Source organism: Hyla sarda, chromosome 6 (assembly GCF_029499605.1).
Source record: "Hyla sarda isolate aHylSar1 chromosome 6, aHylSar1.hap1, whole genome shotgun sequence".
Lineage (NCBI taxonomy): Eukaryota > Metazoa > Chordata > Amphibia > Anura > Hylidae > Hyla > Hyla sarda.
This window is the reverse complement of record NC_079194.1, coordinates 181893706-181921045: the sequence shown is the minus strand read 5'-3', so window position 1 is coordinate 181921045 and position 27340 is coordinate 181893706. Positions and strand designations below refer to the sequence as shown.

The 27340-nt window shown below is 43.4% G+C and overlaps 1 protein-coding gene across 2 annotated transcripts in view; it reads right to left on the bottom strand.

Moving 5' to 3' along the window:
• Positions 1–27340, bottom strand: part of FANCA (FA complementation group A) — a 170460-nt gene that overhangs the window by 133152 nt on the left and 9968 nt on the right. The window contains exons 2-4 of one of the 2 annotated variants that reach the window (XM_056525988.1): positions 22291–22403; positions 12170–12263; positions 11259–11401 (exon numbers count right to left, since the gene is read on the bottom strand). In XM_056525988.1, coding sequence (XP_056381963.1) covers positions 11259–11401; positions 12170–12263; positions 22291–22403 — 350 coding nt within the window. Of the gene's footprint in view, positions 1–11258; positions 11402–12169; positions 12264–22290; positions 22404–27340 lie in introns of those variants that run through there. The other variant, XM_056525989.1, reaches the window with a different exon arrangement.

The following is a 27340-nucleotide window of genomic DNA, read 5'->3' as shown; positions in this document are numbered from 1 at the left end:
TGGGACCAAGAGGGGGGGGGGGGGAAGAAAGCAGGGCAACAGGGCGAAAGAAAAGGGGGCAATGAGGAGAGAGTGGGCAGGAGAGCCCAGAGAGAAAAAGTGAAGCAATAAAAAAATAAATAATTCAGTTATACGACCAACACTATCTAGATAAACAAAGGCAGTCTTAACCCGGTCACACACAATTCACCTCAATGTAGCATCTGTGACAGTAAAGCATCTCTGGAGAAATCAGTAGCCGAGAATAAAGTGTCAACGGAGGAACACCACACCCCCCACACAACTGTCAAATTTCACAGGACATTTCCTATGTTTATATACTAAACGTTCATAAGGCAACATAGTATTAATTAGCCTTTTCCATGAGGAAAGAGTGGGAGGCCTAGGGTCCATCCACTTCAATGCTATCGTTTTACGTGCCATAAAAAGGGACTCACGCAACATGACCCTAACAAAATGTGGCCAACTCTCCTCGTCTAGAACTCCAAACAAGCAGGACAGGGGGTCCCGCGGAACTTCCCTACCAAGCAAAGAGGAGAGAAATGAGAGAACATCACCCCAAAAAGAGGAAACATAAGGGCAACCCCATATAAGGTGCCAAAAGTCAGCTTTCCGCACACTATAGCGGTGACACCAGTCATTTGGAGATCTACCCATGCGAAAAAACAGGGTTAAGATAACAACTATGGATTATATAAAGTTCTATAATTTTTTTTATTAGCAGCAGGGGAGACTAAGGTATGGGACGACTGCACCTCCTGCCACTGCTCCTCCGATAGACCAGGAATATGCCTCCTCCAATATGTCTCAGCAGCAACCGGTGTCCGTTTGTGTTTAGCTTCTATAATGTGGGAGTATAATGCTGAAATCAAGCCACCAGGGCCCTGAGATCTCAGAACACCAATTAGTGGGTAGTCAGAAATTTTGGTAGTAGTCGGGGGGAAATTGAGTCAGTAAAGCATGACGCAACTGCAGGTACTTGTAAAATGCGGTCCTGGGCGTCATATTTGTCTTGCATCTGAGCAAAAGAGTATACCACGTTATATAATAAACATGTTTCAGTTCCCTAACACCACAGTCTCTCCAAAATGTCGGGTCCAAGTCAGTCGTCAGATTAGTCAGGTAAGTAGCGTCCCAGAAAGGAATGTCAGCAGCCACATCCGTATAGGAATGAAGCTGTTTAACTGTTCTCCACACCTGTGAAGCCAAACGGCGGCCACCCCAAGAGGAAGGCATCTCCAAACAGGCGCGGAGATGGGTCTGACGGGCAAAGTGAGCTAGATGATGTTCTGAGTTGGGCAATGGCTCCGTCCGCACCCAAGACCGAAGCAACCGCAGCTGTCCAGCCAGGTAGTACACATGAAAGTCCGGGAGGGCATAGCCCGCCCGGTCCTTCATACACTGAAGAGTAGTAAGCTTCAACTTGGAACGAGAGTTGGGCCAGATAAACGCTGGCAATAGAGAGTGGAGCGATTTAAAAAAGGACATAGGAACAGGAATGGCGGCATGTTCTAAAACATAGAGGCACTTAGGCAATATGATCATCTTGATCAAGTTGATCTGCCCGGGGACCGATAGCGGTAAAGAGCTCCATATTTTAAACTTATCTTTAAGTACAGTCAAAAGAGGGAGAGCATTTAACATAAAGTCCCTAGTCATGTCTCTATGAATTATAATACCCAAATACTTAAACTGTTCGACCACCTGGAGGCCAGCAAAAACAGCGGGCCACCCAGAAGGTCGAAGAGGGAGCAAGAAAGACTTGGTCCAGTTTATCCTAAGACCGGAGAATGTGCCAAACCTATTAATCATAGAAATAGCCATGGGGAGGAAGGATCGAGGGTCATAAAGAAAAAGGACCATGTCATCAGCATATAACCCGATGCGATCCTCCCTACCTCCATAGACCACAACCCTGATGGACACATCATGCCTAATTTGTATAGCCAGCGGCTCAGCCGCAATAGCATACAGGAGGGGCGAGAGGGGGCAACCCCGACGGGTGCCCCGCCCCAAAGTAAAAAATGAGGAGCAAATCCCATTATTACAAATCTGGGCCTTAGGGTTAGTATATAGGATTTCAATCCATTGAATGAAGTTAGCTCCAAAACCGAATTTCTGCAATACAGCCAGGAGATAAGGCCATTCGACCGAATCAAAGGCCTTGGCTGCATCAAGCGAAACCAAGGCCCAATTCTCATCCAACGCACATCCCAACTGCACTGCCGTCTGAACCCTCCTAATATTATCAGAAGTGGATCTACCCGGCATAAAGCCGGATTGATCTTCATGAATAATAGACCGCACTACTTTATTAAGACGTTGCGCCAGTATTTTGGTAAGTATTTTATAGTCAATATTCAGTAAAGAAATTGGCCTATATGACCCGCACTCCAAGGGGTCCTTGTCGGGCTTAAGGAGAACCACTATGGTGGCCTCACATAAAGAATCCGGCAACGACCCCACGGCGAATGCATGCTCATACATGGCTTTAAGACTATGCGCGGTATGGGGTAGGTACCTGGAGTAGACCTCCAATGGAAGCCCGTCAGGACCAGCCGCTTTCCCCCTGGTCATGGCAGCCACCGGCCCCTCTATGTCCTCAGTTGTGATGTCTCTGTCCAAGTCTGTCCTGTCCTCTAGGGAAAGTCGGGGAAACGCAATCTGAGCTATAAACCGTCAATTCGTCAGTCGAGTATGCAACCCTGGAACGGTATAGGTCAGCATAATACTCAGCAAACCTGGAGGCTATACTGTCGGACGTAACCAAAACCACACCCCTCGATGAGAAAAGTCTGAGAAAGATGGGGGCGCCCTATCCTGACGTACCAAATGGGCCAGCAGTTTGCCAGATTGGTTACCATGCTCGAAGAAGAAGTGTATGGAGAAAAATAATTTACGATTCATTCGCTCATTGAGATGCTGCATATATACCCTGCCCACAGCGAGCCAAGCTTCCCTATGGGCATCAGTAGGCTCTTCCACGTACCTGGCCTCCAAGTCGGCACACTGCTTAGCCAGGTCCTCCTCTCTACCAGAAGCCTCTCTTTTATGGGATCAATCTTGAATACCTGTAGGGACCCTACTTCAGATCCTGCACCCAGCTGTGAGGTACGGGAAACCTGGCTATGTCCGTGGCAGCCCAGAGGTAAGAGACCGATGGCCGTGGAAACAGTGTAGACAACAGTCTGACTGAACAAGAACACCCCCAGGCGTCTTGCGAAAGGAGAACAGACAGACAGGCGATAACTGTGCCCCTTTGTCATGTGAAATCAAGTCTGAAGGCCACACTGCAGGAGGATATATGGGAGGGAGACGATAATGTGGAGGCATTATGGGTAGAAATATATGGAGAGAAAAAAAAATTCGGATAGGGGTTTGTTATAAGCCACCAAACATAATGGAAGAGGCAGAAGATCAATTACTGAGGCAAATAAACAAAGCAGCAAATCAAAATGATGTGATAATAATGGGTAACTTTAACTATCCTGATATAAACTGGGAGACTGAGACCTGTGAATCTCATTAACGAAACCGGTTTCTGACTATAACTAAAGACAATTACCTGTCCCAAATGGTGCAGAGCCCGACCAGAGGGGGCGCCCTACTAGACTTAATATTAACCAACAGACCTGACAGAGTAACTAATGTGCAGGTAAAAGGACACCTGGGGAATAGTGATCATAATATATTACATTATAACTTATTTTTCAATAAGGGAATCTCTCGAGGGGCCACAAAAACAATGAACTTTAGGAAGGCAAAGTCTGATCAGCTCAGAGAAGCCCTTAACAATATAAAATGGGATCTTGTCCTCAAAACAAGAATACTGACACTAATTGGGAGACTTTTAAAGATATCTTAAATTATCACTGTTTATATATATATATATATATATATATATATATATATATATATATATATACACACACACACACACACACACACACCTTATGGGAATAAAAGGGTCAGAAATAAAAGAAAACCCAATATGGATGAATAAAAACATTAAAGGGGCAATAAAGGACAAAAATAAAGCATTTAACCCCTTAAGGACCGGGGGTTTTTCCGTTTTTGCATTTTCGTTTTTTGCTCCTTGCCTTTAAAAAATCATAACTCTTTCAATTTTGCACCTAAAAATCCATATGATGGCTTATTTTTTGCACCACCAATTCTACTTTGTAATGACGTCAGCCATTGTGCCCAAAAATCTACGGTGAAACGGGAAAAAAAATCATTGTGAGACAAAATTAAAAAAAAAAACGCCATTTTGTAACTTTTGGGGGCTTCCGTTTCTACGTAGTACATTTTTCGGTAAAAATGACACCTCATATGTATTCTGTAGGTCCATACGATTAAAATGATCCCCTACTTATACAGGTTTGAATTTGTCGCACTTCTGGAAAAAATCATAACTTCATGCAGAAAAATGTATACGTTTAAAATTGTCATCTTCTGACCCCTATAACTTTTTTATTTTTCCGTGTATGGGGCGGTATGAGGGCTCATTTTTTGCGCCGTGATCTGAAGTTTTTAACGGTATCATTTTTGCATTGATAGGACTTATTGATCGCTTTTTATTCATTTTTTCATGATATAGAAAGTGACCAAAAATGCACTATTTTGGACTTTGGAATTTTTTTGCGCGCACGCCATTGACCGTGCGGTTTAATTAACGATATATTTTTATAATTCGGACATTTCCGCACGCGGCGATACCATTTATGTTTATTTTTATTTTTATTTACACTGTGTTTTTTCTTTTATGGGAAAAGGGGGGTGATTCAAACTTTTAATAGGGAAGGGGTTAAATGATGTTTATTCACTTTTTTTTTGCACTTCTTTTTTGCAGTGTTATAGGTCCCATAGGGACCTATAACACTGCACACACTGATCTTTTACATTGATCACTGGTTTCTCATAAGAAACCAGTGATCGATGATTCTGCCGCATGACTGCTCATGTCTGGATCTCAGGCACTGAGCAGTCATTCGGCGATCGGACAGCGAGGAGGCAGGTAGGGGCCCTCCCGCTGTCCTGTAAGCTGTTCGGGATGCCGCGATTTCACCGCGGCTATCCCGAACAGCCCACTGAGCTAGCCGGCATGCTTTCGGTTTCACTTTAGACGCGGCGTTCAACTTTGAACGCCGCGTCTAAAGGGTTAATAGCGCGCGGCACAGCGATCAATGCCGCGCGCTATTAGCCACGGGTCCCGGCCGTTGTTAGAGGCCGGGCCCGAACCGCTATGACGCGGGGCCACGCCGTGGCCCCGCGTTATAGATCGGGAGTGGACACATGACGTTCCAGTACGTCATGTGTCCTTAAGGGGTTAAAATATTAAAACAGGACAGCGGTGAAGAAGCATTAAAAAGCTAAACAGAAAAATGTAAAGTTTGTAAAAAACAGATAAAAGCCGCAAAAATAGAGACAGAAAGACTCATTGCCAAAGAGAGTAAAACTAACCCTAAAATGTTCTTTAACTATATAAATAGCAAAAAGGTCAAAAATGAAAGTGTGGGCCCCTTAAAAAATGATGAGGAAGAAATTATAAACAGGGATCAGGAAAAAGCAAATATATTAAACAAATTATTCTCCACTGTGTTCACCGAGGTAAATGAAATGCCAGGTGAAATACAGCGAGATAAGCTAAACTCCCCAGTACAGGTCACCTGTCTAACCCAGGAAAAAGTACAGTGCCACCTACAAAAAATCAAAACAGACAAATCACCAGGTCCAGATGGCATTCACCCCCCCCCGTGTTCTAAAGGAATTAAGTGATGTTACAGACCTCTATTTTTAATATTCCGGGACTCTATAGCAACAGGGACTGTTCCCCGGGACTGGCACATAGCAAATGTGGTACCAATATTTAAAAAGGGAACAAAAGGTGACCCCGGGAATTATAGGCCCGTTAGTTTAACCTCCGCTGTATGTGAATTGTTTGAGGGTTTTCTATGGGATTCTATTTTGGAATATCTTGATACAAATAAATGTATGACCCCATATCAGCATGGCTTTATGAGGGATCGGTCCTGTCAAACTAACCTGATCAGCTTCTATGAGGAGGTGAGCTCTAGACTGGACATGGGGCAGTCCCTGGATGTCGTATATCTGGATTTTTCCAAAGCATTTGATACGGTGCCTCATAAAAGGTTGGTGCATAAAATGAGAAGGATAGGGCTGGGGGAGAATGTGTGTAAGTGGGTAAGTAACTGGCTCAGTGATAGGAAACAGAGGGTGGTTATTAATGGTACTTATTCTGATTGGGTGACTGCTACTAGTGGGGTACCACAAGGGTCCGTCTTGGGTCCTGTTCTGTTTAATATATTTATAAATGACCTTGTAGAGGGGTTGAATAGTAAAGTAACAATCTTTGCAGATGACACAAAACTCTGTAAAACGGTAAACACTATAGAGGACAGTGTGCTGTTACAAATGGATCTGGATAGGTTGGAGGTTTGGGCTGAGAAGTGGCAAATGAGGTTCAACACTGATAAATGTAAGGTAATGCACATGGGGAGGAAAAATCCGGGCTGGGATTATGTATTAAATGGATGAACACTTGGGACGACTGACATGGAAAAGGACTTAGGAGTCTTAGTCAACAGTACATTTAGCTGTAGTGACCAATGTCAGGCAGCTGCTGCCAAGGCTAATAAAATCATGGGGTGCATCAATAGGGGCATAGATGCCCACGACAACTAAATAATTCTACCCCTGTACAAATCACTAGTCAGACCACATGGAATACTGTGTACAGTACTGGGCACCAGTGTACAAGAAAGATGTAGTGGAGCTGGAGAGGGTTCAAAGACGGGCAACCAGAGTAATACGGGGAATGGGAGGACTACAGTACCCAGAAAGAAAGATCAGAATTGGGGTTATTTAGTTTAGAAAAAAGGAGATTTTTTTATACTTACCGTAAAATCTTTTTCTCAGAAGCTCCATTGGGGGACACAGGAAACGTGGGTATATCTTGCTGCCACTAGGAGGCTTACACTAGGCATACAAAAAAAGAAGTCGGCCCCTCCCAGCAGGGTATACCACACCTCCTGCCTTAGAGACACTCAGTTTTAGTCCCAAAGCAATAGGAGGAACCAACAAAATACAGAGTCCAGAGGGCGCCCAGTCAAAACAACGAACCAACAGACTGACAGGTGACCAACTCTCAGATCACAACTAACAACACAGGGTGGGAGCTGTGTCCCCCAATGGAGCTTCTGAGAAAAAGATTTTACGGTAAGTGTAAAAAATCTCCTTTTCTCATTTAGCTCCATTGGGGGACACAGGAACCGTGGGACATACCAAAGCAGTCCCCGGGGGTGGGAAAAACATGTAACCCAGAATCAAGTGGATGGCAGGGCCACCGCTGCCTGCAAAACCTTACGCCCTAAAGAGGCGTCGGCGGATGCAGAAGTGTGCACTTGGTAAAACTTGGTGAACGTGTGTACCGAAGACCAAGTAGCCGCCTTACACATCTGTAGGGCCAAAGCCCTGTTAAAGACCGCCCAAGAGGCCCCCACAGAGCGAGTGGAGTGAGCCGTAACCCGGAAGGGAGGATCCTTCCCCTTGGAACGGTATGCTTCAGAAATGGCGGACCGGATCCATCTGGATGGAGATGGTGGCCTTAGAAGCCGGCAAACCTTTGCACTGGCCCTCCGGAAGGACAAACAGCGACACCGACCGTCGGAAAGAAGAGGTGGCCTTGAGGTAAACTCTTAAGGCTCGTACCACATCCAGATTGTGGAGAGAACGCTCCTTAGGATGAGACGGAGCAGGGCAGAAGGAAGGGAGAACGATATCCTCGTTCAGATGAAAGGACGAAACCACCTTCGGTTGAAAAGAAGGAACTGGCCGAAGTACTGCCTTGTCTTGATGAAGAATCAGGAAGGGAGGTTGACAAGAAAGAGCTGCATATTCCGACACCCGACGGATCGAGGTCCCAGCTTCCAAAAAGGCGACCTTCCAGGAAAGCAAACGGAGAGAAATATCGCGGATAGGCTCGAACGGAACGGATTGCAAAGCATTTAGGACCAAAGTCAAGTCCCAAGGGGGAGTAGGAGACCTGTAGGGAGGAATCTCGTGAGCCACTCCTTGGAGGAAGGTGTGAACCGTTGAATCAGAAGCCAGAGGCCGCTGAAAAAGAATAGACAGCGCCGACACTTGACCCTTGAGGGAACTAAGAGCCAGGCGCGTCTCAAGACCCGACTGCAGAAACGCCAGGAGGTTCGGCAGAGAAAAACAAACCGGGGAAAGAGAGCGGGCCTCACACCACCGAAAATAAGCCCGCCAAGTCCTATGGTAGATCCTAGCCAAGGATGGCTTACGCGCCCTGAGCATAGTGCAAATGACTCCAGATGAGAAACCGCAAGCCTTCAATACCGCGAGCCTTCAATACCGCGGTTTCAACCGCCACGCCGTCAAACGCAGCGGTAGTGAATTGGGGTGGCAAAGAGGACCGTGAGACAGATCGAGGCGATCTGGCAGTCGGAAGGGAACGTCCGCCACGAGACAAACCACGTTGGCCTACCAAGATCGGCGGGGCCAATCCGGAGCCACTAGGATGGCCGGTACACCTTCCACCTTGAGTTTCCTGAGCACTCTGGGAAGGAGAGGAATTGGCGGAAACAGGTACGGGAGAGTGAACCGAGACCAGGGAATGACGAGGGTGTCCGCGGCCAGCGCCAGAGGATCCCTGGACTTTGCTATGAAGCTTGGAACTTGCCGGTTTAAACGGGACGCAAAGAGGACCACGTCCGGAATCCCCCAGCGGCGGCAAATGGGCTCGAACACCTCCGGGTGAAGGGACCACTCCCCGCTATCGGGAGAGGAGCGACTTAGAAAGTCCGCCTCCCAATTTTCCACCCCCGGAATGTGGATCGCTGATATGTAGGGAACCATGCGTTCCGCCCAGGTCAAGATCTTGGACACATCGGTCATGGCGGCACTGCTGCGAGTGCACCCTTGGCAGTTGAGATACGCCACTGCTGTGACGTTGTCCGACTGAATGCGAACTGGGCGACCCCGAAGAAGAGACTCCCAGTGTTAGAGACAAAGGAATATTGCACGGATCTCCAAGACATTGATAGGAAGCCTGGCTTCCCGAGGTGACCACCGGCCCTGGACCGTCCGGTCCGGGAGAACACCCCCCCCCCAACCGAGGAGGCTCGCATCCGTAGTAAGAACCAGCTAGTTCAACGGGAGAAACGAATGGCCGCTCTGAAGGAGGGGAGACTGGAGCCACCAAAGAAGAGACTGACGAGCCGAGGTGGGCAGACGGATCCGATGATCCAAGGACAGGGCGGATCCGTCCCACAGAGACAGAATAGCCCACTGAAGTGGACGGCAACGGAACTGTGCAAACGGAACCGCCGTCATGGCCGCCACTGCCCAGCACTGCCATGCATGCACGAATGGACACTGGAAGCGGGCGTCTCAAGTGAAAATTTAAGTGTTATGATTATTAGAAGGAAAAAACTATTGCAAAAATGAAAAATTCCTGCTTACTCAAGGGCTTAAAGGACAACTGTAGTGCAAGACACTTCTATATTGCTGTACCTGGGCTGCAAAAATAAACAAAATAAACTTTAACATACCTTCCTATGTGTCATGTAAGGAGCTCTGTCCGGTTTCTTACATAACAGTGCTCTCAGCCTATCACCGGCCAGGGCGGGACATCGCTGCGGCTGATGATATGCCGACGGCTCTGTGACGTCTCTGTCCCCAGGAAGTTGAATGAGGTTCGCTGGACCGTGAGGCCGGTACCGGACCGACGGGGGAACGTAGGAAGGTGTGTTAAAGTTTATTTTTGTAGCCCGGGCACGACAATATATCAAAGTCTTGCACTACAGTTGTCCTTTAAATACACTATTTTTGTGTTAATCCCTTAAAGTGGGTTGTCCAGCAACAGCAAAATATGTAAGATGTCAAAACTAAAGCAACTTACTAATATAGGCCCAGATTTATCAAACTGAAGGAAAAACAAGAGTGGATTTCCCCCAGTAACCAATCACAGCTCAGCTAAAAAGCTCTGGTGAAGTGAAAGCTGAGCTGTGATTGGTTCTTGTGGGAAAATCACTATTTTTTTCTCTCACACAGTTTGAGAAATAGCGTTATTATCAAAAGAGCACAGATCATCCTTTTTTTCATCTGTGCGCTTCCTTCTCCCGGAAATTCAGAATGCTCTTGTAAAACAGTGTCATATCATCACAGCCTCAGACAGCAGGGAGCTCTGAACCCTGTGCTGGAGTGTCATAACAGGACCAGAGATGGGAGGGGGGCTAGGAATCCTTGGTGGCTTAGCTAATAAGCTGCGCAACCAGCCCCTTATTTCGCATTTGCGGCCCTGTGCTGAGACCCTAGGACAGGGGCGAAACTCACTGCTATACAAAGCTGTGACCCAAATGTCACAGCTTAAAAAGGGCATTCTAAACTGAAGAGCACAGGTGAAATGGATGATCTGAACTTTTCATAACACTATTACTCTTCATTCCACAAAAACACAGGTTTTTGATGTAGCTGGACAAGCCCTTTAAAGAGTACCTATCATCAACTACACTTTCCCTAATCCCACTCCCCATATGTCCCTGACTCTCTCTCTATCCCTGACCTTTTTTATAATTCAATACCCCCTATACCTTTTTTATTCCATCTTCGGTAGCTCAGTATGGTGCTATATACAAGCGGAGGAAGTGGGTGGCGCCCGGAAGGCGCAACGTCATCTGATCCCTGGCCGGGGCTTGCTTCTGCCATTCTTCCTGTATGCGGCGTTCCCTCTCGGGAGCGCGCATACAGGCTGAGTACAGGGGAGGGACGGCAGCTTCTGTGTCTCCTCCTCTCTGTTTGGCTCTACACGTGCCATACAGAGGAGGAACGTGGGAAGACAGAGCTGCGGTGCCCTGCAGTGATACGCACACAGCATTCGCTCACGCCTGTTTGATTGACAGGCGGGTAGCTGCACTGAGTCTGTGATTTCAAACTCAACACCTGGCAGGCGTGAGTCGAAATCACTGAACCAGGGACTCCTAAGGGAGACACCTAGTGGCCACAGATTAAAAAATCAAAATAAACATAGAAGGAAATTTTTTTTTTTCATAACATGCTATTACAAAAGTTGATCTAAATAGAACAAGCTGTAAAATATTTAAAAAAATTGATGATAGGTACTCTTTAAACCTAGCTTATGCCTTGGCAGAGTCACATCATACTACCTTATTGAGTATTATTTATTTCTTTGTTTTCTAGTGAATAGGACTTACCCTCTGCTCTTGACTTAGTACTGTTCCTTCACCCACATTTATTTCATTATGGCAAATCTTCTGGATGTTAGACACAGCTGCTTTAGCACCCAGTATATTTGGTGGTAAATTCAAGTGTAAGGCTTGATCTCGCAATGCAGATGCTGGGAAAATAAAGTACCCGGAAGGAAGAAAAGGGGAAATAAATCTGTATACTATGTATAGGAATAAAGGGGGAGATTTATCAAAACCTGCGTAGGACAAGAGTGGTGCAGTTGCCCATAGCAAACAATCAGATTGATTCTTTAATTTTAAATGAAGCCTCTGAAATATGAAAGAAGCATTCAAACTGGATACTATGGGTAACTGCACCACTCTTCCTCTGCACTGGTTTTGATAAATCTGCCCCAACCTCCAACCTGTTGCTCTCTAGCTGTTTTTAACTACTATCATGACAAGTATACCATGACAACTGCAGATTGCTAGTCCATACTAAAAGTTGTAGTTTTCCAACTTCTGGAGAGTGACAGATGAAGGCCACTACTGTACAGTAAATATAAAGAATAGAAGACTTTAAGCTAATTGTTAATTCATTCACTCTGCTCCCATGTTGTTGCCTTTTCTGTGTGATACCTGTTTCTGGGAGAGATCCAACACTGGTTATCGCCCAGCTTTCCCAGATTCCTGTATGGCAAATCTGCACCAAAAAAGCTATGGCTCATAAATCACTGAATAAATAGCCAGTTATCTATCTAAGAATTTAGCAAAGCTGGATAACAACCCTCGCTGGGACCTGTAAAAGTAGCCGTATTGGTTGGCAACCAGTGTTCTCAGTAATAGACTTAACTAGAAAAAAGGATTAAATAATTTATTAACTTGAAAGGAGGACTCAAAACCATTTTTGCTGGACATATTTAATACAATACACTTACCAATGAATGCTTCTGTAACTGTCATAGACTTCTGAAATTGACCAGGAGCTGAGCAGTCACTAAGACACTCCTTCTTACACGGAGGAGCTTCTACCTAAAGAGCAAATATGGTCAGACTTGGTCTGCACATAATAACCACAGACTTGTGAAAAGAACTAAAACAAAATACAGACAGCGCTCCATGGTGTGGTAACGTTACGACATAAGTCGGTGTGTGAAAGGTGGCGCATACCACATGAAGTTACACTCCACCAAGTTTAACTATGGAACAGAGTGTGTGATGAAGGTGCCTGCAGCCGCTCCACATCTGTATACAATCCACGACAAAACTTCCTCCATACCTGTGACGGGAGTAAAGGGCGCTGGACACAAGGCAATGGAAAGGATTTGATTTATTCATCCATTATGCAACGCGTTTCACAGTAAGAATGCTTCATCAGGCATACCTAGGTGAGTACTACCATACAATATATAGGGACCATGCTTAACCCTTCAAGCAATCTTAAAGGGACCATGCTCCACATCTCTGAAATGTGTATGCATCAGTAATAAAGTACAAATACCAACAAAAATACATAAAATCAAACAATGTTCCAATGACATTGAATATATGACCCAGGAAAGCGTGTAAATTGCTAAAGAAAAAATAAAAAATAAAAAAATTGATAATTGAAAATAAAATATAAATGAAAAAACTATAAATAAAGATAAAATACGTGTATCAGCATATCAACGTGCATTCTCAATCGTTTCATTTAAACCTCCAGGGAATAAACGTCCCCAGGGTAAAAATCCAGAACGATTGCCTGTTGATAAGTTTCTGGAATCTATTTCTGACATAAGGAGAAATTGTCTCATTGATGGTGAGTTTTAACGCACTGATGTCACTATTATGTTTCAGTGCAAGGTGTTGTGATACACTGTGTAGCATAAAATTATGGTTAATGGTTGAACCGTGTGACCCACGTACTGCAGACCACAGATACAGGTCAGTAAATAGATGGCATAAGAGCTGTCACAACAGTTTTTTTCTCTGATGACATATTGTTTGCTCAAATGATTATAGGTGAACACATTCGTGACACCCCCAATCATAGAACATAGAGACCTAGTATGATTACAAGGGTGAGTGCCCACTGGGGTATTTATTTGACTGGGTGATACTAACTTTCCTGCAGGAGGGGTCGATTTCAACCTACTCGGTGCAACCATATTGCGTAGGTTACTTGATCTACGGAAAGTTAATTTCAGGTGATGCTGTAGTAATTTATTTAAAATCGGGTCATCTCTAAGGATACTCCAATGTCTTGTTAAAACATTTTTGATGTTATCCGTTTAATTAAAATCTGTAATAAAATTATATATATGCCTTTTTAGTGTTAAAATCATGTTGATTCCCTGCTACCAATGATGGAATCTAGCTTGTTCTTCACTCTGTTAAAGGCAACACACAAGATGGATTTAGGATACCCTTTGTTCTTTAAACAATGCTGTAACACCGCTGATTGTTTTAAAAAAAAAAAAAAATCTAGAGTTCAATTTTTCCTTACCCGTAGGTATTGTCCGTAAGGTACATTGCAAATCCACTTAGGATAATGGGAACTGCTGTTTCTCAGATGACTATTCCTGTCAACTGACTTCAGTGACAATGTGACCAGTGTTATCAGTGACCAGTGGTTTCAGTGACAATTTGACCAGTGTTATCTTTTTTTTTATGCAGAGGTCTAAAAATTCTATATTGTCAAAAGAATGGTGTAGGGTAAATTTCAATCTCCAATTATTAGAATTGATAAATTCCACAAAATCCACAGCCTGTTGCGCCATATCCAACCAAATAAAGAATAGGTCATCAATAGAACACCTAAAGAAAATAACAAAATGATAAAGAGGGGACTGTGCGATAAATAGGGACTCGAAACGCCCCATACTCAATTTGGCATAACTGGGCGCTAAATGAATCCCTCTGTTGTCTGTTAATAATATTATGAAATTCAAACACATTATGTTCAAGTATAAAGGACATAGCCTCGATGAGAAAATTAGACTGAGTAGGGGCTAGGTTTACATCAGAGTCAAAGATCTCCCGAACCACTTGTAAACCGATAGATGTGGTGATATTAGAATAAAGTGCACAGAGGAACCGGAAGATGCGTCACTGATGTGAAACCGCGCTGTTCTACTACGCTCCGGATGCCAGCTGTCTTTCCCTCCCTGCACCTGGGTGAACTTTATATCTGGACAATATATCGAATGCACCCGAATATGTTATATACATGGACACCTCTTTAATAAAGTCGGAATCTTTTTCATCTTGAATGGTGAGTGCAGACATTCTTTCTTCCTTCTCGTGGATTTACATGTGGAATTGCTGTTTCTACTAGTGTCTGGAACACCGTTGATGTTATCATTGTTCACCAGGTGCGCTACTGTTGTGCTGTATTAAAGCTGTCTCACAAGTGTGCAGCGCCCATCCCCCACACTCTTGCTAGTTAAACCGATAGTTTGGTGATATTAGAATAAAGTGCAAAGACGTCTAAAGTGAGAAAAGAAAAATGGGTGGGAAGATTTAAAGCACAGACTTCTCTAATTTATTGAGTTGATAATTTTAGATAAGAAAGGTGTAGAACATAATGTTGTAAAAACAAATCAATATTGTGAGACAGGTTGCAAGTAAGAGAACCAACACCAGAAATAATAGGACGTCCACATGGGTGAGTGATAGATTTGTGTAATTTTGGAAGATAATAGAAAGTGGACAGTGTGTAGTGTTTGATATTCCAAAAATCTAATTATTTTTTTATTTAGAAGTGAATGGTCAACCGCTTTCTTGATAAGTGTTTTATAATGCTCTAGGATCATATAAAATCCTATGGGATTCTTCAATATATGCAGACATTTGGCTGCCGAATGTATAATAACATTTGTATTTTCTTGTAATGATTTGATTGCCCTCCTTTCTTGGGGGGTAAGATTGTCAAGCCTACCAGGTAAAATGACGTTTTATCAAATTTTACCAAATTCTTTTGACGCTAATGAATATAAAGTTTCTAGGTGAGAACCTCTGTTAGGAACGACATTTACTTGTCTGAAAGGGTCCAATGGGGCTACTGTGAGTGAAACAGCCTCATGCCCTATGGAATTTCCTGCCAATTTTCAACTTTTCTTAGATTTAAACAAATTTGTTCATAAACTTACCTTAGGACGCCACTTTTCATTATTAAAGAAGCATGAAAATCCATCATCAGCTTTGAATGAGGCTGGTTCATCCACAGTAGTACCATTGGACCCTTTCAGACAAGTAAATGTTGTTCCTAACTCTTTTTATCCGTTACAACACAGAGGTTCTCACCTAGAAACTTTCTATTCATAGTGTCAAAAGAATTTGGTAAAATTCGAGAAAACATCAGTTTACCTGGTAGACATGACAATCTTACCCCCCAAGAAAGGAGGGCAATCAAATCATTACAAGAAAATACAAATGTCATCATATGTTCGGCAGACAAGAGGGGGGGGGGGGGTATTGCCATCCTTGATAGGTCTGCACATATTGAAGAATCCCTTAGGATTTTATCTGATCTAGAGTATTATGAAACATTACCAACTGATCCATCTTCTCTTTATTAGAGTATAAAACACTTGTCATCAAGAAAGCGGACCATTCACTTCTAAATAAAAAAAGAATTAGATTTTTTGATCAAATACTATACACTGCCCACTTTCTATTATCTCCCAAAATTACACAAATCTATCACTCACCCATGTGGAGGTCCTATTATTTCTGGTGTTGGTTCTCTTACTTGCAACATTTCTCACTATATTTGTTTTTACAACATTATGTTCTACAACTTTCTTTTATCTAAAAGACTCAATCAATTAGAGAAGTCTGTGCTTTAGATCTCCCCACCATTTATCTTTTCTCACTTTAGACGTCTGTGCACTTTATTCTAATACCACCACATCTATCGGTTTACAAGTGGTTCGGGAGATCTTGGGCTCTGATGTAAACCTAGCCCCTACTCAGTCTAATTTTCTCATCGAGGCTATGTCCTTTATACTTGAATATAATGTGTTTGAATTTGATAATATTATTGACAACAGAGGAGCTGTGCAAAGGGGACTCGTTTCATGCCAATTTGGTTATGGGGCGTTTTGAGTCCCTGTTGAGAGTCCCTATTATTTTTTTTTAGACGTTTTATTGATGATCTATTCTTTATTTGGTCGGGTACGGCGCAGCAGGCCGTGGATTTTTTGGAATATATCAATTCTAATAGTTGGGGGTTGAAATTTACCCTACACCATTCTTTTGACAATATTGTTGGAGATTTATCAAAACCTGTCCAGAGGAAAAGTTGCTGAGTTGCCCATAGCAACCAATCAGATAGCAGCTTTCATTTTGCAGAGGCCTTGTTAAAAATGAAAGAAGTGATCTGATTGGTTGCTATGGGCAACTCAGCAACTTTTCCTCTGGACAGGTTTTGATAAATCTCCCCAATTTAGTTTTTAGACCTCTGCATTAAAAAAAAAAGATAACACTGGTCACATTGTCACTGAAACCTTCTTTAAGTCAGTTGACGTAAATAGTCTTCTGACGTACAGTAGTTCCCATTATCCTAAATGGATTCGCAATTTACCTTATGGACAATACCTATTGGTAAGGAAAAATTGTACTCTAGACAGTAATTTTTAAAAACAATCAGCGGTGTTACAGCATTGTTTTAAGAACAAAGGGTATCCCAAATCCATCTTGTGTGATGCCTTTAACAGAGTGAAGAACAAACAGCAGATTAACTTTGTTCAACCTAAACTGCTAGATTCTATCATTGATAGCAGGGATCCACATAATTTTAACACTAAAAAGGCATACAAATATAGCTTTATTACAGATTTTAATTGCGCCACGGAAAACATCAAAAAAGTTTTAACCAGACATTGGAGTTTCCTTAGAGATGACCCAATTTTAAATAAATTACTACAGCATCACCTGAAATTAACTTTCCATAGATCAAGAAACCTACGCAATATGGTTGCATCCAGTAGGTTGAAATCGACCCCTCCTGCAGGAAAGTTAGTATCACTCAGTCAAATAAATACCCCAGTGGGCACTCACTCGTGTAATCATACTAAGTGTCTATGTAGTTCTATGATTGGGGGTTTCACGAATGTATTCACCTCTAATCATTTGAGCAAACAATACGTCATCAGAGAAAAAAACGGTTGTGACAGCTCTTATGCCATCTATTTACTGACCTGTATCTGTGGTCTGCAGTACGTGGGCCACACGGGTCAAACAGCGTGGTCCCGCATGAATAAACAGATCAAATATTGACCATCATTTTATGCTAACTAGTGTATCACAACACCTTGCACTGAAACATAATAGTGACATCAGTGCGTTAAAACTCACCATCATTGAGACAATTTCTCCTTATGTCAGAAATAGATTTCAGAAACTTATCAACAGCGAATCGTTCTGGATTTTTACCCTGGGGACAATATTCTCTGGAGGTCTAAATGAAACAATTGAGAATGCCCGTTGATATTCTGATACACGTATTTTATCTTAATTTATATTAGGGCTGCACGATATGGGGAAAATGTTCGATTGCGATAGAATAAATAGATGGTGAAATCCCACCATTTCATGTCCAATCTCCTCCATTTTACAACTATCCACCCATTTTTTGCCCACCGCCCATTTCACATCGCATCCCTGTCACATTCTCCCCTCATGATCACATCTTCTCCCACCACTTTTTCCCCCTTCCCCCTGCCACATTGTCCCCTCATATCACATCTTACCCCCCGTGCTCCTCCATGTCCATGTCTCCTCCATGTCACATTTCCCCTCCCCTGCCATTCTCCCCTCCCCCCCTTGTCACATTCTCCCCCCGCCATTCTCTCCCCCCCCCCACCCTTGTCACATTCTCCACCCATATCCCATCTCACCCCATATCACAATCTTCCCCCCTTCACATTCCCCCATTGTCACATTCTCTCCCCGTTTCACTGACTTGACACGTGACACCGCTGCGTCCAGTGATTGGCTGAAAAGGCAAAGGTCCTACTAGTTGAATGGTAAATAGAGACACTGGACCGCACGGAGGGAAACTGCATCTGCAGGGATAGGGAGTAGGGGAGCAGAATTTATTTATTTTTTTCCCTTGTGCCTTTTTACTTAGCTCAGTGTTTTTCTACCAGGGTGCCTTCAGCTATTGTGAAACTACAACTATCAGCATGCCGGGACAGCCTTTGCCGGTCCGGGCATGCTGGGAGTTGTAGTTTTGCAACAACTGGAGGCACCCTGGTTGGGAATCACTGACTTTTAGTATTTAAATTTGTTTTTACCTGCTCTGGACGGCCCCTGCCTGCAGCAGCACATGGGAGCCAGCCCGAGCAGATAATCACAAGTTTTCCCAGGGGCCGTATCGCTATATTGCAAAAAGCAAAAATCGTGATTCGACTGCTTTTGTGATATATCATGTAGGCCTAATTTATATATAGTTTTTTCATTTTTTATTTATATTTTTTTATTTCAATTTATTTTTTTTTTGGCAAAAGAAACACATTGAGTGCAACAAGGATTTACAAATACACCTGGAAGCATCAACAGGTATCATTTTCATATATTTATGACTGCTACTAATATAACATCATGATGGACTAAATAAGTAAAAGCAGCATATCGAAATGTTAACATAAGGGACTAAACTGTGGTTACTTATGGAACTCATCATACCTATTGTACATGTCATCTAAATGTGAACATAGAGCTGCAGTTTAACAACTATCTCAGCGCTTTTTTTCTAAATACGAGGGATGACATATGTGGTACTATAATAAAGGACCGTGCTTATATATTTGAAACAGTATATAAATATACCACAAAGGAAAATCATAAGCAGAAATTGCTATACCGGGTAACCACAGGATTTAGATGAACTGTATTACCATCCTAATATCAAAGAGTGGAACATTACATACACGGTGTGATTAGCTATAAAAATAAATAATATCAGGATATGGATGGAAAAGGTCTTATACTGATAACTGATCAAAAAACGCACCCACATTTCTGAATTGCGGCAGTACTGTATACAAAGGTCTTAAACAGAAACGCACCCACGGTCTCAATACAGCACGTAACCATTTGTAAATACGAACAAGCCAAGGGTGTGGTGATAATCAGTATCCCACCACACAGCAGTTCACATAAGAGTTAACATGCTGATATCATAGCAAACAAAATAAAATAAAAAAATGTAAAAAAATGTATGTCTGTTATGTGAAAGCGAGTGTGGAAGGTTGTAACAGACCGTGAATATAACAATATTTCCAGTCCGCAGACTACAAAGTATTGTGTTGTTGATCGTGATGAACAAGGGACAGTGCTATGGTGATCTAGTTCCCAGCCTGGGATCACACATTTAACCCATAAGCTTACCACGATACACACTATAATATATGAGAATCAGAATGAGTGGGTCTGCAAAGTATGGTGAATAAAACTATTCGTATTATTAATTTATTCCTGCTGCGATACAAGTCCAGAATGAGAGAAATAAATGAAAAACAAATTCTTCACAAAACAGATAAAAATAGGTTAAAATTAAATGTACCTAAGTAAACGCAGTAAACTCAAATTGTTCTATGAAGCATGTGAAATCCTTGAATACGGGTGCTCTACCAAGTGATTAGAGCATTTAAACATGTATCAGAGCAATCTGACTAAGGATCAAAGTGTAAATAATTATAGTGCTAAACCTACATAATATTGGTGGTTAAACAAGGGTTAAAAAAAAAAAAAAAAAAAAAAAAAAAGAGTTATCCCCACAATTGTGGTAGGAATTTTACATCTGCAATATTGAAGTCTGAACAATGACCAAAGATCCAGTGGCAATTCCTATTTGGTTACCGGGAGTTCGACAGCCTAGTTCGCACATTGCGGATATCTCAACATATACTCATGTGAACTGAGACTGTTACCTGTGACAACTTACCAAATAACGGATACCACAATTTATATTTATGCTAACTGGGAAAGCTACATGCTTAAAAGGGAAACACAAATAATATAATGGACACTATAATGTACATAACTGAGAACCCGCACCAAGGACATATACATACAGGATTCCTAAATAAAGCAGTAAAAGTGAATACTTGCCTAGGAACCATATATCCACAACGTTATAACCCAAAGCACGGGATAAGGAAATCTTTAACACACGAGTGTGTGAACAACACCGAGGATTACAAAGTATATTGGAGACGTTAACATGTAAGAACAATCTAACCACTACTTGAGACCTGAACAGACACAAATCCGGTCTAAGGAAGCGCAACATCAAGGACTTCAATAAGCATGTACAACATGAAGAACAAGAACTCACACAGAGTATCCAGGATATATGGACTTTGCCTCAATATACATCATTCCAAAATTGAAAGGCTGTATATCCAATTAATTTTGTTGCACTATGGTTTCATTCATTATAGTGTCCAGTAAATCACCAATGTGAACAGTGCATGACTGTGTTTGCGACTAAACCACCGAAAACGTCTGTAGTTAAACACGAATACAGAATTATCCTACAGCATCAACAGATATTGAATGTATTTTGGACACTGAATATTTTCTTCTATGTGAAAGTACTAATTTTCTACAATAGTGCAATTTACGATTAAATGACACTGGTGGCGGTCATAAAATATTACGAATTTTTTAATTGGTATATATATATATATATATATATATTTGCCTCAGGGCAAGGCCACCACTCCTGGTGTAACGGAGCTTCAGAAGGCCATTAAGCACTCCGCGGGCATTCTGGGTAGGGGAATATGAAAAGCAGCTCATTACATCACCTTTTCAGGTAATGTTCCCTGGTATCAGCTTAGCTCCTGTTAAGGAATATAAAAAGCTGATCGGGATTTTATGCCAAGCCAGACTACTCCCCAAAAGGGAAGTTTCTACCCATCTGCAGACAGCTGTTTCGTGGATTTTGCCACTCGTCAGTACAGAGCAGAGTGGTCTGGCTGAAAAGGTCCCCAGCGGCGGGACTCCCGCGATCAGGAATCTTATCCCCTATCCTTTGGATAGGGGATAAGATGTCTAAGCACAGGAGAACCCCTTTAAGTTTGCTTGAAGGATTAATCAGGGGTGCCCATATATTGGATGGTAGTACTCACCTGGGTCTGCCTGATTAAACAGTCTTACTGTGAAACGTGTTACATCATGGGTGAATAAACTGAATCCTTCCCAGTGCCTTGTGTCCAGTGCCCTCTACTTACATCCCAGGTTTGGAGGAAGTTTTATGTCGTGGATTGTGAAAAGAACGTCTTGTCTTCTGTGGACCTATCAAAGTATTGCAATACACACACAAATCTCTATGTTACACCATTTTTTACTTCAGTGTGAGTTGCAGTACCAAACACAATGGCCCTCATTTACTAAGCTAAAACTAGTTTTTGTCAGTTTTTTCCATTATTCTGGTGCATGGTCTCAGACAGTGTACACCAGGGAAATCCAACTAACCCGACATTGCATTGTGGAAAGTAAAAGAGGGGGCGTGGTCTGTCACAAGGGGCGTGGTTTCACAACCCAACCTATTAACTATTGAATTCACCAAAAATTCTGTGAATAAATGGCTGGAAATTTCTACCAAAAAAAAAGCTGATCAGAAAGTCTAAAACACCATTTCACACTAGTAAAAACCCAAGTCTCTTAGTAAATGAGGCCCAATGAGTGGAACCCTGATCTTTCGGCTTTGTACTGAATATGCAGGTGCTGTGGCGCTAACACACAGCTGATTTTGCAGGGGGCACCAGGTGTAGGACTTCCACTTATTCACAGACCAATAGCCTATAGTACTGAAGATAGGCTAGCAATAAAAACAAGTTATTTTATCACTCTAATGTGATAACTAAAGAGAGCAATTATTATAATCATTACACTACTATTTACAAATCAGTCGATTCCAGAGTAAGAATTTCCTTTTAATTGTATCTTCTGTGGTGAAATTGGAAACCACAATACCATTCCTTGTGCTGTAGCTATGATCAATCCCTTCAGAAACTGTGTGTGGATATCGTCCTCTAAATGACGCCTCAGTTCTTCTTACCTCTAAGAGAAACTGATTTACATCTTGACGGCAGCTTAGCAGATACAGGGCGGCCTCCTGCAGGCTGTTATTGCTGGATTCAGCTTTCCTCTCTGCTTTCTTAGGCCTGTTAGCTAAAAACAAAATACATTTATCTGTACATATTAGACTGCAAGTAATAAGGAGGCAATAATAGATAGGTTTACCATGACTATATGCAGGGTACAATAAACACTGTGAGGGGCATTTATCAAAAGGGAACTTGGTTTTTGTTCACTTCAGATAAAGTTGCGGGCGAAATGGCATCCGTTCACCAAATTGATCAAAAGGTTGATGAAAGCCCATTGAACTGCTCAGTTTAAATGTCACAGAGCAGTGGCGGGCCATGCACCACGGACCTTAATACAATTGTTGCATGGAGACACATAGGGCAGGTAGAAATGCCGTGATTTCTTCTAAATGTGGTCCGTGTGACTTTTTTTGTGACTTTTCGCAGAAAAGTCGCACATGATAAATTAGCTACCACTGCACAAAGTGATCTATATCAGATCACTTCATGGTCATAAATATTAAACGTTCTAAATGAAATGTCGCAGGAAAATCGCACGGATCAAACCCGTGCATTTTCTGCCACAAATTTAGACAAAAAAAAGCTAAAGTCTAATCAGCTTGATAAATTCCCCTTTATATTATCTGCTCACATCATAGAAACAGTCAGGAATGACTCCATTACCCTTTGCTGCACTCATAAGCCAATGAGACCACTGTAGACTGTTGGGTAACTACAAAGCTGTCGGCCACGATTTCTACACTGCTCCAAAAAATAAAGGGAACACTAAGATAACACATCCTAGATCTGAATGAATGAACTAATCATATGAAATACTTTCATCTTCACATAGTTGAATGTGCTCACAACAAAATCACACAAAAATGATCAAAGGAAATCAAATTTATCAACCCCTGGAGGTCTGGATATGGAGTCACACTCAAAATCAAAGTGGAAAACCACACTACAGGCTGATCTAACTTTATGTAATGTCCTTAAAACAAGTCGAAATGAGGCTCAGTAGTGTGTGTGGCCTCCACGTGCCCGTATGACCTCCCTACAACGCCTGGCCATGCTCCTGATGAAGTGAGATGTTCAACTCCTGGACAGTCTGTGGTGCAACGTGGCATTGGTGGATGGAGCAAGATATGATGCCCCAGATGTGCTCAATCGGATTCAGGTCTGGGGAACGCGTGGGCCAGTCCATAGCATCAATGCCTTCCTCTTGCAGGAACTGCTGACACACTCCAGCCACATGAGGTCTAGTATTGTCTTGATTAGGAGGAACCCAGGGACAACCGCACCAGCATATGGTCTCACAAGGGGTCTGACGATCTCATCTCGGTACCTAATGGCAGTCAGGCTACCACTAGCAAGCACATGGAGGGCTGTGCGGCCCCCCCAAAGAAATGCCACCCCACACCATTACTGACCCACCGCCAAACTGGTAATCCTGGAGGATGTTTCAGGCAGTAGAACGTTCTCCACGGCGTCTGCAGACTGTCACATGTGCTCAGTGTGTACCTGCTTTCAACTGTGAAGAGCACAGGGCAACAGTGACAAATTTGCCAATCTTGGTATTCTCTGGCAAATGCCAAACATCCTTCAAGGCATTGGGCTGTAAGCACAACCCCCACCTGTGGATGTCGGGCCCTCATACCACCTCATGGAGTCTGTTTCTGACCGTTTGAGTGGACACATGCACATTTGTGGCCTGCTGGAGGTAATTTTGCAGGGCTCTGGCAGTGCTCCTCCTTGCACAGAGGCGGATATAGCGGTCCTTCTGCTGGGTTGTTGCCCTCCTACGGCCTCCTCCACATCTCCTGATAGCGCCTCCATGCTCTGGACACAACACTGAAAGACATAGCAAACCTTCTTGTCACAGCTCACATTGATGTGCCATCCTGGTTAAGCTGCACTACCTGAGCCACTTGTGTGGGTTGTAGACTCTGTGTCATGCTACCAGGAGAGTGAAAGCACCGCCAGCATTCAAAAGTGACCAAAACATCAGGAAGCACAGTAACTGAGAAGTGGCCTGTAGTCACCACCTGCAGAGCCACTCCTTTATTGGGAGTGTCTTGCTAGTTGCCTATAATTTCCACCTGATGTCTGTTCTATTTGCACAACATTGCGTGAAAATGATTGTCAATCAGAGTTACTTCCTAAGTGGACAGAAGTGTGATTGACTTGGAGTTAAATTGTGTTGTTTAAGTGTTCCCTTTTTTTTTTTTTTTTTTTTTTTTTTGAGCAGTGTACATAAACATCTGACTTAGGCTGGGTTCACACTACGTTTTGTCCCATACGGGAGCGCATACGGCAGGGGGGAGCTAAAAGCTCGCGCTCCCGTATGTGACCGTATGCGCTCCCGTATGTCATTCATTTCAATGAGCCGACCGGAGTGAAACGTTCGGTCCGGTCGGCTCATTTTTGCGCCGTATGCGCTTTTACAACCGGACCTAAAACTGTGGTCAACCACGGTTTTAGGTCCGGTTGTAAAAGCGCATACGGCGCAAAAATGAGCCGACCGGACCGAACGTTTCACTCCGGTCGGCTCATTGAAATGAATGACATACGGGAGCGCATACGGTCACATACGGGAGCGCAAGCTTTTAGCTCCCCCTGCCGTATGCGCTCCCGTATGGGACAAAACGTAGTGTGAACCCAGCCTAAGCCAAATGAACATTTTATATCTGGGGATGACCAGATATATTAGACGCCATTTATCTCCAGGGAAACAATATATAATCTATAGTCAACAGTAGTTTTCAATTGTCTTGGCTATATCCAGGGCCATGAATATATGTAAGTGCACCTTCTGATCCATTTTATCATACAATTATTTAATATTACAAGTGTAACTATTAACCTGTTGGGGACGAAGGGCGTCCATATCGATCAGCAGGCACCCCGCGCAAATGCTTAGGGGGGTCATCAGACCCCCCCCCATGTCGGCGATCGGCACAAATTGCAAGTGAATTCACACTTGCGATTTGCGCCGATTCTGGGTCATTATGGGTCTATGGTGACCCGGAATATAAGGGGGATCGCGGTTGTCTAAGACACCCATGAGCCCCCTGAAGGGATAGGAGTGAGGTGGCAGGGGTGCCACCCCTCCTATCCCTGCTATTGGTGGTCTAGACGCGACCACCAATAGAAGATCGGTGGGGTTTACTTTCGTTTTACCCGTCCTGCCCACCCACAATAGGAAGAGGAAAAAACGAAGAGGACCGGGCGCCGACGTCCACTTACCCGTCCGGAGGCAGCGGGGCGACGGTGATCGGCGGGCAGCAGAAGAGGACGGCTCCCTGGATCCGACAGAAGCCGGTAAGTTGCCTAGCAACATCTGGGGGGCTACAGTCTGAGACCATTATACAGTGGTCTCTAACCTGAAGCCCTCCAGATGTTGTAAAACTACAACTCCCAGCATGCCCAGATAGCTGTTTGCTGTTTGGGCATGCTGGAATATGTAGTTTTGCAACAGCTGGTGGACTGCAGTTTGAGACCACTATACAGTGGTCTCTAAACTGTATCCCTCCAGATCTTGCAAAACTACAACTCCTAGCATGCCCAAACAGCTCTATTCTGTCTGGGCATGCTGGGATTTGTTGTTTTGCAACATCTGGAGGGTCACAGTTTGGAGATCACTGGGAATGTGGTCTATAAACTGTAGCCCTCCAGATGTTGCAAAACTGCAAATCCCAGCATGCCCAAACAAACAGCTGTCTCGGCATGCTGGGAGTTGTAGTTGCGTACCTCCAGCTATTGCATAACTACATCTCCCAGCATGCCCTTCGGCGATTAGTACATGCTGGGAGTTGTAGTTTTGCAACAGCTGGAGGCACACTGGTTGGAAAATACTGAGTTAGGTAACAGAACCTAACTGAAGGTTTTCCAACCAGTGTGCCTCCAGCTGTTGCAAAAGTACAACTCCCAGCATGCACGGTTTGTCAGTACATGCTGGGAGTTGTAGTTTTGCAACAGCTGGAGGCACACTGGTTGGAAAATACTGAGTTAGGTAACAGAACCTAACTGAAGGTTTTCCAGCCAGTGTGCCTCCAGCTGTTGCAAAAGTACAACTCCTCAGTCAGTACATGTCGGGAGTTGTAGTTTTGAAACAGCTGGAGGTTTGCCCCCGCCATGTGAACGTACAGGGTACATTCACACGGGCAGGTTTACAGTAAGTTTCCTGCTTCAAGTTTAGGCTGCGGTAAATTTTTCGCCGCAGCGCAAACTCCTAGCGGGAAACTCACCGTAACCCGCCAGTGCGAATGTACCCTAAAAACACAACACAACACTACATATACACCCCCTTACACTGTCTCACCCCCCCCCCCCCCCAATAAAAATGAAAAACGTATCGTGCGGCAGTGTTTCCAAAACAGAGCCTCCAGCTGTTGCAAAACAACAACTTCCAGCATTTCTGGACAGCCACTGACAGTCCAGGCATGCTGGGAATTTAGCAACAGCTGGAGGCACCCTGTTTGGGAATCACTGGCGTAGAATACCCCTATGTCCACCCCTATGCAATCCCTAATTTAGTCCTCAAATGCGCATGGTGCTCTCTCACTTCAGAGCCCTGTCGTATTTCAAGGAAACAGTTTAGGGCCACATATGGGGTATTTCCGTACTCGGGAGAAATTGCACTACAAATTTTGGCGGGCTTTTTCTCCTTTTACCTCTTACGAAAAGGAAAAGTTGGGGGCTACACCTGCCTGTTAGTGTAAAAAAAAAAAATGTTTACACTAACATGCTGGTGGTGCCCCATACTTATTATTTTCACAAGCAGTAAAAGGAAAAAAGACCCCCAAAATTTGTAACGCAATTTCTCCTTAGTACGGAAATACCCCATATGTGGGCGTAAAATGCTCTGTGGGCGCACAAGGCTCAGGAATGAGTGCACACCATGTACATTTGAGGCCTAAATTGGCGATTTGCACAGGGGTGGCTGATTTTACAGCGGTTCTGACATAAACGCAAAAACAAATACCCACATGTGACCCCGTTTTGAAAACTACACCCCTC